A 20,673-nucleotide genomic window follows, 5' to 3' on the forward strand; every position below is an offset into this window, starting at 1 on the left:
AGATGAAAAGCAAGTAGAGGGTTCTGAACAGAAGAGAAACATAGTCTGACTACCATCGAGATTAAATATGAAGAATTAGACTATAGAGGAAACATGAAAGCAGAAGGAAAATGCCAGGTAGGTCGATACTGCAATAATCCAGCCAAGAGATGATGGTGATTCAGACCAGAGCGACAGTGGTAGATGGTGTGAGAACTGGCCGGATCCTGTATGTTACCTAGGTGGTGCTGGCAGGATTTGCTGGTGGATTAGATACAGGGTATGAGAAAAGAAAGAGGCATTAAGGATGACTCCAAGGTGTTTGGCCTGAGAAACAGAAGACCAGAATGGCTGTTTACCTATCACAAAGGGGTTCTGACAGGATTGAGGATTTCTGGCGCTTCCTGTCCCATCCGTAGTAGCCATTTGGCTTCAGAAAGGATAGATACAGTACTGGGATGGAGACCTCCCTGCCTCTGCCCACCCCCGCAGTAATTGCCTCTAAGCTCTGGAAGAAAAGATCTCAAAGAACTATTTATCATTCTCCACAGTTCTGGAAGGGAGATTCTGACTTGTTGCCCTGGATACCAGGTTGCTGGAACCATGCCATTGGTAGATATGTGTATTTGTAAGTTGGGCATCTGTAACTCTGGTGATGATAGTAGTATTTCCCCTTGTTCAGTCTATGAATAAAGTCTTAAAGGAGAAATAATTTGACTTCCTTTTGAAGGAGAATTTAATGGTCTAGATTCTAGGCCATTAAGTACCTTTGCGGAATGGTATATCAAAAGCTTTAAAAGAATAAATACTTTCCCAAAAGATCTAACAAGGCTGTTACACAATTAGGATTGTTTTTTAGTTTTATATTAAATGGACCTTTTCATTTGATGTTTATTGACCAAAGGGATCAATAAGCAATTTTAGTGAATATGTACACTAGCAGTGTAGGCTAGAATATCGAGTTCCCAATATTCAACATTACCTGTACTACTTGATATGGTAATAATATGTCCTTACTATAATTATTATGTAGACATAGTTACTAGGGATATCGTTATTGGATAAATACGTAACATTTTTTTCATTCTCTCTCCCCTACTAGAACTGTTAGTGGAGTTGGCTGAAAAGTACTATTTTCTACCTGAAAAAGACATTTTAAGACAAGAAATAAGAGTACTTTATGGGCCCAGCACACTTCCACCATACCTCTCTATTACCTAAGAATTATGAACATTTTAAAATGTTATGTAAACTGTATATAAGTTTATAGTAATTAACAAAATTGAAAAATAACATTAAGAAAGCTAAAACAGTGCTCACTTTGACAGCACTAGACTAAAACTGGAACAACCCGGAGAAGATTAGCATGGCCCTTATATAAGGATGCCTTGCAAAGTCCTGAAGCACTCCCTATTTTTAAAAAAAGGCTAAAGCAAGCCGCTCTCAGTTTGCCTTTCTTAGTTCCAAGTTTTAGCCTGCCACTGCTATTGTAAAATATTTTACAGTTATTTGCATTCTTTATAGAGAGAAGGCAAAGTGGAAGCAGGGATCATGACGGCCACATCATGGTTGAAAGAGGAGCCTCTGGTACACAAACAAGAAACGGTAAGCAATTTTTGAATCTGTAGCCTAGGACTCCTAGAAAACACGTATTGGGACAATTTTAGTTGTTACTTTTCCTTTACCTTCATTTTTCAATGTGTAAAGAAAAAGGTCTTTAAAAAAGTCAAGGACACAAAGTCAGAGGACTGTCAGTTAAATGAACAATTTAGGCTAATTTCACATTTCATATCATAAGAACAAAGTCAAGAGAAATCAGCAGTCATTTACATCCAAACTGGAATTTTAACTATACCAAACTATAAATCCAAAATTAAATACACTGTATAGGTGAACAATCCAACCTAACTAAACAGTTTTTCACTAACCAAAAACTTAAATGGAAAGATAGTAACCAGTATGTGTTTAAGATTATTAAATCCAAACATCAGAATTATTCTCTGACTCAAACATATTTTATTTTATTTTATTTACTTATTGGATTTAATTATTCTCTGACTCAAACATATTTTATTTTATTTGAGTCCTTGATCTTGTGATCTTTTTGGTAGTTGGTCTTCTCACATACTACAAAATCTATATTGTCATCATAAGGCCTCTTTAAAAGTAAAGAATCTACATGTGGAAGGTTTTTGTTGTTTTTGCTGGGTTTTTTTTTTTCTTGCTTTTAGAGATTTAACTATACATTTAAACTAGCTTAATGATTTGGAACATGTAGTGAATATTTTTCTAACTTTATAGAAATACATGAGTAGCAAATGTTGGCAGAAGTATTACTGGATTAAAAAAAAAGTATTACTGGATAATACTTTACCCAAATCTTTTCCTAATAAAGCCTTAGTCTTAAGAAACTAAAGGATATATTTAGCTCTAATTGATGTAAAAAGAATAAATACTGGATTTAAATTTGTAGCAAATTTTACTTTAGAATATCTAAAATATTTTCTTTATTTCTGATGGTCAGGATTCTATCAAATATTATTCTTATTTTTAATCTATTAAAACCATTTTCCAGTTGTGAATTCTTTACTTTGTTAATGCCTACAAATTTGGTTTTTTTCTTAAAGTGTGGTCGGAAATGTGTGCTGGACTACAGTAAGCAAGTTGTGTACTTTTCACTTCTGAGACCAGAATCAGTCCCTACACTTTAGAAGCTTACTGCTCTGCTCTGTGTTTTCCTTACATATAAATTGATTATGTGGTATTCTGTTTAAACTTCTAGTTATTTTGGAAGGTTATTCAACTTGGAAAAAACAGTGTACCAGACTGTAATATTGAATCCTTTACATTTGTTTATAAAATGCTGTACTTTCAGAAAATGCCAAGTGATATATTAGTTATCTGCCCAAATTTAATTCCCTTCCAGTGTGATAGATTTGATATTATCTTGACATTTTCTAATGTTTCTGTTACTGCTTCTTACATAGTCTAGAGAGACTGACTGTCAAGAACACAGAAGTCTAGAACAACCTGCGGAGTTGCCAACAAATGAAGCATGTGATCTCTGCAGTGATTTTAGTGATGATGAATCAGTGGGAAGCTCAAGAACAAAGACTGCTAAAAACAAAGCATCTGACTCAAGTAAAGCTTCGGGTTCTCCTGGACAGCTTACCCTACTCCACTGTGGTTTCTCTAAATTGTTTGAAACAAAATACAAAGCAGTTGAGGATAGTGATGGAAATACTGCCTCTGATGATGAAAGTTCTGATGAACAGCCCATGTGTCTTTCAACAGAAGCCAAAGATGTTGGTTATCAGAAGTGTCATGACTCTCTTGGTACTTCAAAACACCAGAAATTAGCTAGTATCCTAAATCCAAATGAAAAATGTATTTTTGATAAAAGTGAGAAAATTTTCAAACAAAATATTTCTTCAGAGTCTGGTGATGAGAAACATTTTAAAAATACAGCTGACCACCATTGCACTTTACCGAATGTCACAGAATCAGAAGATAGTGATGTCGTCTTTCCTACACAATATACGACTCAGAGATGCCCTAAGAATGGTATAAAGTTTAAGCCACTTGTGGATGGACCTCAAGATTCTGAAACAGATAATCCTGTAAAAATAAGAAATAATGGTGATGATAGAAAGACTGATGTCAAAGGAAATAGACAAATTTCAAAACAATTAAATCCTGAGAACATGACCCTGAAATCTATTATGAAAAGAAAAGGCAGTAGTGATATTAGTGATGAGTCTGATGACATTGAAATTTCCTCTGAGTCAAGAGTAAGAAAGCGAAGAACTGCTAGTTCTTTGAGGTTTAAGAGAAAAAAGGAAAATAAAAAGGAACTTCTCACTTTTCCTAAAACAATGAAGAAAACAAATCAACTGTATGCAGCAGATGGAGATTGTAACTCTCAGGCTATTGATGATTTTTCATCCTCAGATGATGATTTAACTGTTCGCCACATCAGTTTCTCTAAACAGAGCCATCCACCAAAAACTATAAAAGATAGAATCAGTTTCTCTTCAAAATTGCCTAACCATAAGGAAAATGGCACTTGTATGCCAAGAAAATCAATGAAATTTTCAAATGAGAAAATTGTCAATCAAGAGCAGGTGTATGAGTCAATGGATAAATTTTTAGGTAACTATGGATACATTTTGAAAACTTTATGTTACATTATTTGTTTTGTGCATTCAGATAGCTCTGTAAGATACAGATGCTTGAATTGGCTTGTAAAATAGTTCTATAGTCAAGATGCTACATTGAGGCACAAATGAGGAACTGGGTGGAAGGTAGGTAAAGGGAAGACCACCTAGATCAACATAGTGAACTTGTTATCCACCCCAGAACCCCCTCCATGTACCCCATCTGAGTCACAGCCCCCACCAGACTTCATTTAGTCTTGACCTATAGGTAACTTTAAATTTAATGGTCCTCTTCCGTCCTTATGTGAGTGTCTCACCAGTCTGTGTGATTGTCAGAAGCTTATTTTCTAGTAGATCCCTCAAGAAGTGCTCCCGAGGATAACACTCCCTGAGATTCCTGTTGGTAACAGTCTGTGCCCTTTATACTTAAAAGTCATTTTGCCAGATATAAAATCATTGACTCACACTTTCTTTTCTTAAGTATTTTAAATATGAGGCTTCATTTTCTTTTGGCATGAAGTGTTGTATTACATGTTCTTTTTCTTCCCCCGTGATGTCCAAAGAATTTCTTTTCTTTTCATTTTTGTCCAGTAAATGTACTACATCGTATTTGAACGTTTGTCTTAGTTTAACTTGCTTTAACAAACTCCCGTGGACTGCATGGCTTAAACATTTATTTCTCATAGTTCTGGAGACTGGAAGTCCAAGATCAGGATGCCAACATAGTTGGGTTCTTGGTTAGGGCCTCATCCTGGCCTATGGACATCCTTGCTGTGTCCTCACATGGTGGAGACAGGAATCACCTCTCTTGGGTGCCTGGGTGGCTCAGTCCATTAAGTGTCTGCCTTCGGCTCAGGTCATGACCCCGGAGTCCTGGTACCAAGCCCCACATTGAGCTCCCTGCTCAATGGGGAGTCTGCGTCTCCTTCTGGCCCTCTCCGCCTCATGCTCTCTCTCACTCACTCTCTCTCTCTCAAAATAAAAAAGAAAGAAAGAAAGAATCTCTCTTGGGTCTCTTTTTTTAAGGGCAGTAGTCCCATTCTTTAGAACTTAACCTTCATGACCTAATTATCTCCTCACTAGGGGTTAGGGCTTGAACATACAAATTTTGGAGGGACACAAACATTCAGCCCATACCAGTGTTGGTTATTCTGGGTCAGTAGTGTCATAATAGAGTTTCAACTCGGTTTTTCTTTTGGGAAAGCATTCTTGTACTAGTATTTTTAGTTACTTTTCATATCCCTTTGCTTTGGTTTTCTTCTTCAGAGACTCCTATTACTCAAATATTCAGTTTTCTTTGCCTGTCTTCAGTATTTGTCACGGTGTCTCAAATCTTTTATCTTTTCCATTTGTTTTTGCTTTTTAAAAATATCCTTCCATTTTTCTTAAAGCATTAGTTATTGTTTGTTCCCTCTTATGTTCCTGCAGTTTAGTCTTCATTTTTGAATTTTTTTTTAATTTCCAAAACTTTCCTGAGTCCTGTCCGTCCATTTCTGAGTTACTCTAATTCTGACTGATGTCAGAATTAGTATCTTACCATTTTCTTAATGTTTTTTACCTCATTTTGAAATCAGTTACAATTTTAATCTGCTTTGTGAGCACATGTTTATGGCATATTTTCATTCTGCTGCTTATTCTTTTTTCTCATAATAATTTTTATGAGATTGACCCTCTTGCTCATTCTTATAGAAATTATTTTCCCTGAATTTTTTAAGTGAGGCAGAGTTTAGGGTATTTTTTTACTAAGTTCACAAAGATCTGTATCTGTTTTTTTGTACAGTGTTCAAAACTATTTTGGGATTTCCTGCCTCTATCTGTACCCACTGCTTTGCTTTAGACCTTCTCTTTCCCTCATTCCCAATCTTCCTATCCTGTTCTTTTTGACTCCCTCCCAGCAGTTTTTCTTCATCATGTGCCCCTGACTTGGGAGCCCCGGTGGATCAGTTTGGAGAGTTCCTAAGAGCTAGTTTGTTTTGTTCTCTCAGGCCTTCTTATTGTAAGCCCCCTGCACCCACTCAGCTTTGGAGGGCGGAAAACCTTCCCAAATTTAGCTGCTCATCTCCAAGTGGCCCACTATGCTCTCCAGGACGTACTTGTTGACTGTTCTAGGCTCTTCTGTTCTCAGAGCCGTCAGATGCCGCCTTGTTGCTCCCTTGTTGCACCCATGACATGCACAGTGTAGCTGTTAGTGGACTGTCGCCATCTACTTGTATTTTAGGATGTCTTATTATCTTAATTTGTTGTATGTGTTGTCCGTGGCCTTTCGTTTTGCTCACTAATCGCTGGCTATTTTTTGTAGGGAATCAGAGATTGAAAAATCGCTTCCCCTGCTACCAGCTACCACCATCTGCTGAGAATCTGTTTAGTGATTTTAAGAGTTAGCATCATTTCTAAAAGTATCTGACTCATTCCTGAAGGGGGAAAAAAAAAAAAGAAAACTATGTGAAAGACGCTGATGTATAAGTGAGGATAGTTTGATATAGGAACTTTAATCATTGTGTTTGACTTATTTACAAATAAAGTTTTCTTTTGTGGTTATTCAAAAGTTCATTATGATATATATTTTGATACCCTTGTAACTCAGTGCTGGACTATCCTTTGGTTTGATTTAGGTTTGAGAAATTGTTGCATAAACTGTTCTTTAAAAGATCAGCTGAGCTGTTTTTGTTTTTTACTGTGTAAAAGATGTCAGTGGTGTGGAACTAAAGCTATTTTGAGTAATACATAAAACATGTCATCAAAATTAAGAAAAATCTGACTGAATTTTCTGCCAGAAGAATCCTTGATCCTTCTGAAGGTTTAAAACTTTTGCCTTGCACACTACTTGGCATTTTGAGATTTAAGGAGAATATTATCTTGGTTGTTCTTTTTGTTATTTAATATTTGTTTTCTCACGATTATCAGTTTTGGTTGAGAGAGGTTCAGGACTGAAACAGCACAAGTGTTGAAGGTCATAATTAAGGTTCATTGCTAGAGATGTTTGAGGGAGCTTTTACAGACCTCAGTTCTAGCCTTCTCTTTTATGGCCACAATTTAAAAGTAAATTATAGGTGCCTAGAAGCAAAGCAATAAAAAATGTAGCTATTTTTTAGACTTCTTTCAGATTAAAAACTGTAAGTTAATTTTTTTCATTTCCTAAAAAGCTCCCAGTCTTGACGTTGTCTGGGCATATGTACAAAAAAGACAAAATACAAAGAGTAAAATTGAACAAAACCAACCAAACGAAACTCCCTGGTCATAAACCCCAGCTCCCACTCCATTGTTGTAATCAAGTACATGTTTAAAGGAACAGATAGATGAGGTCAGCACTGCTGTTTAAATTAGTAAAAAATTTTTTAAAATGTTTTATTTATTTGACAGAGAGAGATCACAAGTAGGCAGAGAGGCACAGAGAGAGAGAGAGAGGAGGAAGCAGGCTCCCTGCTGAGCAGAGAGCCCAATGTGGGACTCGATCCCAGAACCCTGAGATCATGACCTGAGTGGAAGGCAAAGGCTTAACCCATTGAGCCACCCAGGCACCCCAGTAAACAATTTTTTTAAATCAATAGGAACACAAATCCATAGAGATGACTCTTCACCGTGACTTTTTTCTTAGCCAAAACCCTCATTTCAGCTTGAAATCTAAAGGTTGATATCCAATCTCAAAAATTCTCATATTGATGAGAAGGAAAAGTCATTTCCAAGTTAACCTAGACCAGTATATTTGAACTCTTTTCATTTTTTTTTTAAATAGAATATTATGATGTTAACATTCAAACTCAATGTTTCTCTTGAGGATTAAGAATAAAGCATAATTGGGGCGCCTGGGTGGCTCAGTGGGTTAAGCCGCTGCCTTCGGCTCAGGTCATGATCTCAGGGTCCTGGGATCGAGTCCCGCATCGGGCTCTCTGCTCAGCAAGAGGCCTGCTTCTCTCTCTCTCTCTGCCTGCCTCTCTGTCTACTTGTGATCTCTGTCAAATAAATAAATAAAATCTTTAAAAAAAAAAAAAAGAATAAAGCATAACTTCTTTTTTAGTATATTGCTGATAAATTTTAAAGTATACATGGAACCCTATTGCTTGACAACGAAACATCACTTAATAAACACCAATTGCCTCCCAGATGGTGTTCAAGAAGTGGCTTATATTCACTCCAACCAGACTGTGATTGGATCTAGCAAAGCTGAAAATCACATGAGCCGATGGGCAGCACGGGATGTGTTTGAATTGAAGCAGTTTTCCCAGCTTCCCGCCAATGTAGCTGTTTGCACTTCTAAGGTAAGAGAACACAGGGTCCTGACATCTTTAGTATTTAGAAGTTACTCAATAGGATCTTCTCTAAATACTTCCTCAAAAAAAGTGGCTACTGAGACTATAAGTGACACACAAACAAGTATAAAAAACAGAATGCCATTTGGAGCACTGTTGTGCTAAAATGTTTTATATTAAAAGGCACATCTATATTTAAATGCCTAATAGTGTTGAGTTGCTTAATAATTCCTCTTAATAAAAGTTTGCCAAAAAATGAGAAATCTGAGGGAATCATTCAGTTAAATCAGAATCAAAACCACTTACACAGATACAGAAAAGGGAAGTGTATGATTAGATTTCCTTCAGAATTTTTCATCTAACATGAAGGCATGACAAAAATTAACTTCATATAGAATTTATATATGTATGTATGTGTATATACATATATATATTTTTTTTTTGAGAGAGAATATGCATGGGGACGAGTAGGGGTGGGGGGCTGAGGGGCAGAGGGAGAGAAAGAGAGAGAATCTTCAACAGACTCTACACCCTGCATGGAGCCCAATGTGGGGCTCTGTCTCATGATCCTGAAATCATGACCTGAGGCAAAATCAAGAGCTGGACACTTAACCGACTGAGCCACTGAGATGCCCCTAGAATTTATATTTTTAAAAAGGATTCATATAATGTTATAAGTAATAAGTAGATCCTCTATGCTTTTCTTATTTAAAATTGCTATAAGGATTTATGTTAATGTGGTATTTTATTTACACATAGTCACTTTCATCAAATGTTTTAAAAAATGTTTTCTTCTCTTTGGCTTATTATTCTTTATTCCTAAGAGCTGATTGTCTGAGAAGTTTTTCTATCACTTTATGTGTAGGAGTTAAAAATGGGTACTGTATATAACAATGATACTCTGTTTCTAGTTAGTACTACTTTTTTAAGAATGAAGTGAGGGAAATGCCTTTGAACTGTCAAGGTGTCTTTATTTATTTGTACCTCCTCTGGTTCCACAAAGGATTTGGATTTTCCTAACAATAAAATCAGAATACAAAATGAAATTCAAAAACAAGGAAAATATAAATTAAACTAGAAGTTGAGGACTGAGAGAAAGTTAAATGCAAATATATAAGACATAATGTTCTTAGCCAGATATTTTTTTAAATGACAAGTTTGAGTTTCCCGGTAGACAAAGGAAGTAAACAATTTATTTAGTGTTTTCTCAACTACCGCATTTGGAAATGTGTGTGGGCACTTTGGGTGGTCACAGTGACTGAGTGCCCGAGTGGCATTAATGTCTGAAGGCCAGGGAGACTAAATGGCTGTCGTGGGGGAGGGGGAACCATCCCACATGCCAAGAATTGTTCTGCTCAAAATGCCATAACACCCCGCTGAGAAGCACTGAGCTAAATTGTTGTCCTTAAGGAAAAGAAAAAGAAAAAAAAATGCTGGCTCTTCTAAGGAGGAAGAAAGCTCTTCCTAGCACTTAATTTGAGGGAAATTTGTCACCTGGGATTTTAAATGGTGACTACCGAATGATCTAGTGAGCAATCAGTTGTCTGATAATATCCTTAGAGTAAATGAAATAATGGACTTTGAAAGGTTGTGCTTTTAGCATTTTTCATTCTAATCCAAAGGCACAATGCCACAATATAACACATGAAAGTATGCTGCCTTTTTAATATATTCTCATTTGATCTAGGAATATACCATATCTCAACCAACACTGTAGAGAGCTATTTCTATAGCTAGTCTACCTTGTAAACGAGCTATCTGAAAAAGGTAAGCAGAAATATGCTGGGTTTGCCAGAAATTTGCTATATTAGAAAGAAGAGCCTATCAGAATCTCTTAAATAGACAACTAATTTTTTCTTAGGGTTGTATTTTTTCAACCATACCCCCCCCCCCCTTTTTTTAACTATGTCCTTATCCAAACAAACAAATTTTAATGTGAAAACATCAGCTAATTTGGCAAACCCCTGTAGTAGATGTTAATGAAATCATTTAACTGGATATTGGTTGTTGGTTTATTTAAATATTTCTCAGAAAACAAATTTGCAGTCTCATGTAATTCATTCCAAAGCGGATCTGAGAAGCAAGCACCTAAATATAAAAGAAATAAAGGTCCCTTTGGAACCTTCTTAAGGCAAGTTGTAAAAAATTAAAATGGTAGAAATACACTTTGCCCTTAATTAGGCCAAACAGGGGCAAGGGAGTTCCTTTATCCTTACGTTAGCAATCCCAGTAGTTCTCAATCTTTTTTAGCCCTAACATTCTTGAGGTAGACAGCACAATCTTGTCAGAAATTTTGTCTCTTCACAGTGATTTTTGGAGTAAGGGACATTTCTTACCAAGAAATAAGTTGAAATATTCATCCCCTAAGATTTCTAATATGCCCTTTGAGGCTGTATGTCTCCCCATCACACACAGACCAACTTAGTAAACCTTTTTGCAGGGTGTATGAAGAAATGTGTTGTTTAATGACTAATGATAGTGGGTGTAAATATTGACTAATGACTATGATAGTGGGTGTAAAATATTCAGGCAAGTTTTAAGGCCACTAAGCAGGAGGTCCCATCCCATGCCACCAGTGCTAGCAGGCCAAGAACAGTCTGTACAAACATGCTCATCTCAGCAGCCAACCTCTTTAAATCAATACTTGATACAGTAAAATTCCAACAGAATAAGATTCAGTCCCTCAGATTTTACCTCTACCATTTAATACATCAGGTTAATAATACCGCTGTAATTTCTTAAAAGTTGTAATCTATTACCTGTATACAAAAGTCACTTGGGGACAGTACATGACTTAGGATTAAAAAAGAAAATTCTTACTTGTCATAAGAAAATCAGAATTTTCAAAATAGTGATCTTATGTATTTATGATGTTCTTAATTTTTCACCTCCATCAAAGACTGAAACTATTGGTTTTTTTGACATACAACTACAACTCCTGAGACATGTCTCACGCTTTCCTCTTTTTAGTTTGGTTAGTAATAAAAGCCTTATGTAATGAGTTTCATTTTCAATTTGTTGAACTCTGTAATCTTCCAGGAGCCAAAGTTATAACTAGCCTATGGCGTGAACTCTATTCAGAATGTCATAGTTTAGATTGTAGCTCTACTTCATACTTCCTGTGTGACCCTGAGAAAGGCACTTACCTTCTCTGTGCCTCAATTTCTTTGTGTTTAAAATACAAAATAATTATATTTCTTACCTCAAAAAGTTGTTGTGAAAACTAAATGAGGTAAAACACCCTGGACGGTACCTGACACAAAGTAAGCACTCAGTGAGAAATAGGTATTGTCATCACTGGGTAAGACTAATGTCCAGTCTCTAATTCCCCTGGAAGGGAGGTATCAATGAGGAAAAATAATCCATAAATAGCTGTATGCAACCATATTTAATTATAAATAAAAGAATGGATAATATTAGCAAATCTGGGGCTTTGGACTCCCTTAAAAAGAAAAACAAGAATATTCATGGTAGAATATCCTTCAGAAGTTTATATGTGACTACTGAGATTTTGCTTATGAAAATAGAAAGCCATCAGTACTTTATAATTTATATTAGTTTATTCTAAATATTCTGTATTAGAATTAGAGATATTAGTAACTTTCCTGCGTAAAGCTGATAGATTTACTTTATTTTGATTCACTGATTGAAGTGACTGCTTTTAATTCAAGATATCTCTAAAGCTGCTGACATTCAAATGAGTGAGACATCACTCTGCCATCAGACTAGCCCTTCATATTATCTCTGTATATCATATTCTTGTATCTCATCATTATAAATCTTCTGGAAACTAAATACCACCTCAGTAATGTCAGGGAGATGGAACTATGGTAGTACCATTTTTCTCTTTTTACTAAAACTATTTATAAAGATGGTTAAATTAGGATATCTGGAGAGATTTTTTAAAATAATATTACTTTACATAGATGAGATATTGATGACATTTCAGAGTCATCTTGCAGAAGTTCCAAGTAAAAAAATTCATAATCACCGATTTCATCATATCTGGTCAAAATTACTTAAACACCTTTAATGAGTAAATCACCGAAACACACCATCATCTTTGGTTAGAGATAATGTATGTCACTCAGTGAGAGAACTGTAGAGCGGAGGTGGCGATAGCGTGTAGTGGCAATAGTGAATTTGCAGTTTTCAAAAAAATTGAAAAAAAGAAAAAAAAAAAGAAAGGAGAATAAACTAAGGTAAAGGAAAACAAAGCAAAAGAGGCTCAGCCATAGTGTCAGAAAATATCTGCAAACCTCTTGCTTCTAAAGTCTCCAGAAATCCCCAGACCTCCCACCTACAGTACAGTATCTTTCATCTTGGGGCTCACATCCAGAATCTTTATTACTGAGAATTCTTCTGAGTGCTTCTTGTCTGTCACCAAAGTTTTATTAGAGACCTTTATTTGTGTTTGAAAAGATTGTGTGTGCGTGTGTGTGTGCATATGCTTGCGTGTGGTCTGTGTGTGTGTGTCTGTGTGTCTGCAGCCAGATGCAGATGTGTTGTCTCACTTCCTAAGAAAATGAAACAAATCCTATTTACTTGTATGAAGGCAACACACATTTAACAGTAGTCACAATATGCAAGTATTTCACTCTCCAAGGAATACTATAGTTGAGTGTAAGTAGGAGCTTTTAACTAAATTGCAAAGGAGTATACTAACTAAATGGAAAAGTTACAAAAAAGAAGTAATGTATACCACAATCCTAGATGAACTCCTATGATCCTTTTAGAGTTTCTCAGTCCTTTTGATGTAATTATTGATAACCAAAATGACAATAGCTCAGAACCTGCTTTTCAAATTCAACCATATATTAGAAGGCCTCAAATATACTATCTTTTCCGTGTTTCTTATAGTTCAGACTTTTATAAATCAGTTTCAACTTATATATTATATAGATGTCTTGAATGAAAACCTGTCTCTCCTAAAATAAATTTCTAATCAAACTTGGTTATTTAGTAATACAAACTATATAAAATAAGAACTTGTTTTGTCTTAAGTTTAGATATTTTAGAGCCGTTTCTGAAGACAGCTTATCTTAAAAGATGAGATGTCTGATAACAAGAGGGAAAATGTGGGTGGTTTCAGTTTAAACTCAGACCAGAAAGAAATGTTTTTAAGCATCTGAAAGGACTGACTGATAATACCTTTATTAAAGTTAATTTGTTCTTTTAATATATGGAAGTATGTAACAGAATTTAGCGATACCTGTTTGTGGTGTGGGGCCTCGTTTTTTCAATCAACTGCATGTTTTCAACTTAAGTATACTTAAAGTTTTCTGAAAAGAAATGTACAAAGACAGCATTCAATTAAGGATTAATCACTATGGCAACTGAGACGTGGTGACCAAGAGGAGGGGATGTATTCTCCCCTCCGTTTCCTGCCAGCTGTCATGGTCAACCTCTGTGCCTGAATCCACGCCAAAATATAGACTGTGACCAACTCTAAGAAACTATATCTGTATTTTTATAAATTGGTACAAGTATCAGACTATAAAAGAAGACTTAATCCCCTGAATTGGATGACAGACACTTGGCACTCTTACCAGTGTTTGACAGAGAAATAACGGGTCGCTTTGTAGTAAAACCTGGATTAATAGTAAACCCTTCTTTATGTTATTGCAGTGTGGTGTAAATGAGAGGCCTAAGCACGCTGTCAGCCCAGGCCCGGGGGAGCGTGGGGAAGGGTGTCTTTTATAACCCGTGCAGGTTTAAGCACTGCTCGGAATACTGTAAATACAAAATGTTGTGTTAGTAAGAACTCCTCTTTCTTGTATTCGCATTAGATTGGCGTTTTGTAGATTTCTTAAAGAAAGGATTTCTATGAGCTATGGTGGATTGGATTGCAGTATGTTTATACAGCTTTTGGAGTCAGCAAGGAGGGATGGACTGTTTACAATGAAGTCGACTTTGGGGAGATATAGCATTCCATTATCCTATTTTTCAGGATAGTGAATGGTATGATGGTTTAAAGTAATTGTTCACAAATGACTGGTTTATGAAGTAGTTGAGTAAAGAAGGTTTATGGTTTCAGCATGTAACAAAATTAACTCTTACTGGGTGAGATTTCTTATGGTTTTATCATTTTTCATTCTATAGCTAGATGCTAATTTTATGGTATTTATATCAGAAAGTCATTTTTTCAAGTAATTTGAGTAGAGATCAAGATTTTTCTAATTTTGTGTGTGTGTTTATGTCATTATATAACTAGTGTTGGCATGAAGACTTTCTATCTTTGGAACTAGGATTGATTCAGAAAGATAGTAATAATTCATGAAGAACACCTGTTACTTAGTCAGAGGAAGGAGACTCTGATATTAACTTTAAATAACCTAGTCCCCTCCTAGCTGGTAGCTGTGAGTAGACATGACATCCTTCCTCACAGTGGTGTTACCAGGATTAAAGGAGTAACTTGACTGCTGAGCTTGTGTACAAAACACATTCAGCTTCTTGCAAGAAAGACATTGAAATTACTCAGAATATAATGTAAATTTTTTTTCTTGTAATTATGATTATTGCTGATCAGTAAAAGCAATGAGTGAGACTCCCTACAATGTCCTAATATGATTTTTATTGTTAATAGTACCAATAATAGCATGTGTTAGAAAACCATAGAAGATGTCTAGTTCTCTAATTTTATAGATGAAGGACCCACCTGAGCTATGGCTCATTTTTCATGAAGAATTCTATAGGAAAAATGCATTTGAAAGGAATTATAAACTAATATAACAATGAATTGGACTGACACCAATAATCTTTGCTTAACAAGAAGTAGTTGGACTCTAACTCTTCTTCTAGTCAGCCATTGTTCCAATTACATAGAAGATAGATGTTGCTTCTTAAAACAATTTCTCCATTTAGAATAGTTGGAAGATTCTAAATGGTTAAAAAAATACTATTTCTTCAAATAATGCTTTTTCATTAACAATACAAAAACTTAAAGATATATGATCTCATTGAACTGTGATTGACTCTACCTAGTGACTTAAAGAAAGTTAAACACATAACATCCCTTTTCAAATTATATTTTATCCCTCTGTGAAAACCGTGGTATCAATTGGACATGGCCACTTAATAGAAACACCTATTGCCTTGTCATCTGAGACTCTTGTCTCTACGCATATGAATTCTGAATTTTTATAGGATGAATAAAACAAAATTTTAAGACGAGAGAATCATAGCATTTCAGAATTTGGAGGATTCTTGGAGACTATTTAATGCAAATGAATTGTTTTTACTGATTTTTAAAAATGAGATGGTAAGTGATTTCCCTCAGGCCTAATAATATCAGTAAGCTTAGATCCCTATAGTCTTTCAACACTTCTATCTTCTGTTGTGTTTTTTCCCTCAGTTCCTTTGGCTTCTATTTTGGTTTGGAGGTTTTACTTTTTTTTTTTTTTTAACTCCATTTTACTTTACCAGTATGAAAAATCAGTCTAATTTTCCAAAATAACTTGCCTGTGAAGAACACCCTCACTTTAGCAGTTGAACAAAAAATTCAGGTGGACTGAATGTATCCTTTACTTTAAAAAGTTTTTTTTAGATACTTAAAACTATCTGGTATACACTTTCATAAACACCGTGACTTAGCAGCAGGCAGCACAGAGTGAGAGTTCAGAAAATGTTGGTCATTGGGAATTCCTGCACAAAAGTATTACATAAGGCACAGTCATCTTCACTATGATGTCAGGGCTCCTGCACTTTTAGCTCCACAAGTTAATGTTAAACTAGGTACGCTGGCAGATCATATAAGGATATTAGTCATTTTAGAGCAGCATAAAGGCTGGTATTCATTTTCACTCACTCTTTGTCATCCGTTGGCCATAGTGCTGGAATAGGAAACCACTCAAGACTGGAGAACATAAGTAACCGTGTCAGAAAAGATATCCCTACCCATGCATGACTTTATGAGCTTCCTCATTTAGCAGTAATAATACATCTAAACAGTCATTTTGGGCCTTAATTTCTGTCTTCCAAAGCTCTGTGAAATGTCTTTTTGTGCTTCTTTTCCATGGCACACAAGGCCTATCTCAGTTGGGCCCCAGCCTGCTTTTTCAGCCTCATTCTGCTACACTCATTCAAAGTTACTGATAGTCTGTATAAATCACTGTGCTAGACACTGGGGATATAAAAATAAACAGGCTGTTCTGGTCAGCCTTCAGCTTATAAACCAATCTCCAAGCACACCATGGACTTTTACCCTGCCATGCCTTTGCTCCTGTGATTCTTTTGTTTAAAATTCCATTTCTGGGTACCTGGGTGTCTCAGTTGGTTAAGCGTCTGCCTTTGGCTCAGGTCATGATCCCAGAGTCTTGGGATTGAGCCCCATGTCGGGCTCCCTGCTCAGCGAAGGGCTTGCTTCTCCCTCTCCTTCTGCCTGCTGCTCCCCTTCTTGCTTGTGCTCACTCTCTCTCTCTGTCAAAAAATAAATAAATAAATAAAATCTTTAAAAAATAAAATAAAATTCCATTTCATCTGTGTTTGCCTATTGAACTCCTGCCCCTTGGATCATCAATGATGGCTGCCCCTCAGGCTTCTTCAAAGCAATGTGAATGTCTTCCTTAACTTCATTTTTATGTGTGTGTGTGTGTGTGTGTGTGTGTGTGTGTGCGTGTGTATGTTGTAGCACTTATCACTGTAGTATGTGTTATTATAGTATGTCTACAGAATGCTTTCAGCTGCAAAGAATAGAATAGCCATCTAAAAGTGGCCTATATAAACAGACACATGAAGAGATGCTCAACATCACTAATTGTAAGGCAATTGCAAATCAAAACCACAATAAGATATCACCTCACATCTGTCATAAGGGCTAAAATAAAAACACAAGAAACAAGTGTTGGATGTGGAGAAAAAAGAACCCTTGTGCCCTGCTGGTGGGGATGCAAAGTGGTGCACCCACTAAAGAAAACAGTATGGAGGCTTCTTAAAAAATTAAAAATAGAAATACCATATGATCCAGTAATTCCACTACTGGGTAGTTACCCAAAGAAAGTAAAAACACTAATTCAAAAAAAAATATATATATATATATCACTCCTATGCTTATTGTAGCATTATTTACAATACCCAAGATATGGAAGCAACCCAAGTGTCCATCAATAGATGAATGGATAAAGAAGATGTGGTATATTACACAATGGAATTTTACTCAGCCACAAAAAAAAAAAAAAAAAACCACACACACACACACACACACAAAACAAAAAACAACAACAATAAAAAACCCAGAAAGAGAGACCTTGCCATTTGCAACAACACGAATGAACCTAGAGGATATTATGCCAAGTAAAAGAAGTCAGACAGAGAAAGACAAATACCATGGGATTTAACTTATATGCAGAATCTAAAAAAACAAAACAAGTGAATAAGTAAACAAAAAGCAGAAACAGACCCATAAATACAGAGAACAAGCCGATGATTGCCAGAGGGGAGAGGGGTGAAAGGGATGGGCAAAATGGGTGAAGGGGAGTGGGAGATGCAGGCTTCCAGTTATGGGATGAGCAAATCACAAGAATAAAAGGTGCAACACAGAGAATATAGTCAATGGTATTGTAGTAGTGCCGAATGGTGGCAGATGGTGGCTTGCATAACACGGAGACTTGTCAAATCACTGTGAAACTAATGTAACGTTGTAAGTCAACTCTACTTCAATAAAGATTAATTAATTGGTTAATTAATAAAAGTAACCTATACAATGGACTATTGAGCTAATTCACGTAACAGCCAGTCTGTTGGGGGCTATGTCCAGGTTTAGTGCTACAGATCAGTGACACTGTAAGGATTCAGGCTCTCTCATCTTCTGCCCCACTATCCTTAGTAAGTTACCATATAGTCCCTGGGCCTTTTGCCTCATGTTGTAGGATAATTACTGCATCTCAAGAACTCATTTTCTCATACAAATGTATCTAAAGACAGAAAGGTGTGGTTCTTTTCATATTTGTCTCCCTTTATTGGGGAGAACGGTCTTTCCTGCAAAACATGCCTACTAGCTTCCCTAACCTCAGTTTATCCCCCCCCAAAACTGAGAGAGCAATCCATCTTCCCCCAACACATCTCTAAGAGAACTCTATTTTTGTTCAGAAAACAAAGAGTAACAGTGGCTGTTGGTAAGGCCATCAATAATGTTTGCCACTGTATTCCTGGTTAGCTTGTGAAACTCTTTTGTGTTAGGAACTGAGTCTTACTCTTTTATTCCCAGAAGCTAGGTACCTAGTACCTAGATATTTAATCAGAGCTTACTAATTTTAATTGAGTTTCTAATAGACACTAAATAAAACCTTCTCAAAGAGATTCTACAAATAAAAAATGGGAGGAATTTTTAACATAAACACGAATTCTTGTGTGGTGGATTGGCTTTAGGCAGGATAAATAGGTTTGAACTGTGGTCCTTGATCTAATACGAAATTTGAGACTCTTTTGCAAATTTCTTGTGGAATTTGTGATATTTTTGCCAATTTCCTGATGAGGCTGATATCCCTGTTAACGTAACCAGAGTCAGCTCTCACAGATTTTATGTCAAGATTGTTGGTACGCTGATGTTTTATTTTAAAGGTATCATCATCTTGTAGCCAAGTTACTATCAGAACCAACTTTCAATTAATCTGTAAACAATTTTCATGACTCTGGCAGCCATTGCTTAAAAATGGAATTGGAAAGACATATCCTACTTTTATTCAGTTTTTAAGGTTATGCTGTTATTGTTGCCAGGTGAAGTAATGAATACCTTCAGAGGAAGAAATTTTGCTTTTGGTAAATTGTCTTCCAAAAATTTTTCTTCCTTGTGTTATGTTTGTGTAAGTTTATATTCATCCGACATTCATTTATTGGAAGTCTGCTGGGTACATGACTCAGGACTCTCCCTCTCCTCCTCACTTTCCCTGTCTCTCTCTCTATATATATACACATATACATATACCTACACATACACACACACACACAAACACATATGGTTGTTCTCTGTTAGAGGCATGTATAGATCCAGTTACACAGGTAAGATCTAAGCAATCAAAATAGTTTCCAATAGTATAAGGGTCCTACCTATTCAAAGAGGGCCCCTTGATTTTGCTGTATTCCCTTGGTGTGTGAAATTAGGATTTTTGGTCTACATGCAACATTGTTGCTGCTTGGTTTAGTATGCTGTGTGTGATTACATTAACTCTTAAGTCAAGGTAGATTCCATTTATGAGAATGACATGCTACCTACTGCACTAATGAGGCACTTGGTAGATTCCATTTATATAGTAAAGCTATCAAGTGAGAAATTGAAATAGCAATGCAAGAAAAAAAAAAGATGCAAGGAAAGTCTCATGCATCTGGACTTTCAAGAATGGGTAGGACTATACTGGGCAGAAGGCAGGGCTGGGGAAATTTGACTCTAAAAGTGAACATCATGATGTGTCTGGCAGTAGCAAGAAGACTAGCCTAACCAGACCAGCCTATCTTGGACATCAGAAAGAGTAAGGCTGTATAGGGGGAATGGATCGTGAAAAGCCTTGAATGTAGAGCTATAATCAAAAGATGCTAAACTGACCTGAACAGACCAAAATGTAAGATTTTATATGCTGACAAGTAACTTTCAACATGTGCAGAATATCTTACTATTCTTTGGTGAAGAAGGCCAAGAGCCAGGGCTGGAGCTGCTAATCATTTTTCTAGACAGAAAGACTCTTCTGTTTTCCCTCGCTAAGCCGGGAGCCTTTTCCTGTGTGTAGACATAAAGCTGGGTGAAACCAAAACCCATTCTGGATCAGCCTGGTCTGTTTTCCAGCATGGAGGTAGCAAGTATGTGCTGAATGAAGGCATGTCAGTTTCTGGTAGATGAGTGGTTCTCAAAAGTGTCATCCATGGGATGGACCCCTAAGATATTGGAGGCTCTTGTAGGGGTCTGCAAGGTCAGAACTTTTTTCAGAATAATTCTAAGTACGCTTTCCACTTGTTAAGATTTGTACAAATGGTGCAAAAGCGATGGTGAGCAAAGTGCTGGCAGCTCAGTGTGAATTGAGCTGTGGCCCCCATGATGCCTCATGGCCTTTAGGTTCTGTACTGTTACATATTTGCAGGAAAAGAAAACTAGCTTCTCTGATGGATATCCTTGATGAATTTATATCTTTGATAAAAAATGGCTAATTTTATCAAATCTCAACCCTTTCATACTCATCTTTTTTTCTATTCTGTTTGCTATAATAGGAAATGTACATAAGCATTTGTTTAATTGGCTGGAAACGGAACTAGCCACTTTTTTTTTTTTTATAAAACATCATTTGTGGGGCGCCTGGGTGGCTCAG

At 36.2% G+C, this 20,673-nt stretch overlaps 1 protein-coding gene and 1 non-coding gene across 2 annotated transcripts in view; both read left to right on the forward strand.

Moving 5' to 3' along the window:
* The window catches only part of ERCC6L2 (ERCC excision repair 6 like 2), a 132,467-nt gene that overhangs the window by 91,497 nt on the left and 20,297 nt on the right, over nt 1-20,673 (forward strand). The window contains exons 15-17 of the mRNA XM_047698953.1: nt 1,504-1,584; nt 2,967-4,131; nt 8,238-8,392. Of these exons, the coding sequence (XP_047554909.1) occupies nt 1,504-1,584; nt 2,967-4,131; nt 8,238-8,392 (1,401 nt within the window). The remainder of the gene's footprint in view (nt 1-1,503; nt 1,585-2,966; nt 4,132-8,237; nt 8,393-20,673) is intronic.
* On the forward strand, nt 1,293-1,397 carry LOC125084148 (U6 spliceosomal RNA). The gene has a single exon (XR_007122506.1). It is a non-coding gene; the product is annotated as a U6 spliceosomal RNA (small nuclear RNA).

Source organism: Lutra lutra, chromosome 13 (genome assembly GCF_902655055.1).
Source record: "Lutra lutra chromosome 13, mLutLut1.2, whole genome shotgun sequence".
Classification (NCBI taxonomy): domain Eukaryota; kingdom Metazoa; phylum Chordata; class Mammalia; order Carnivora; family Mustelidae; genus Lutra; species Lutra lutra.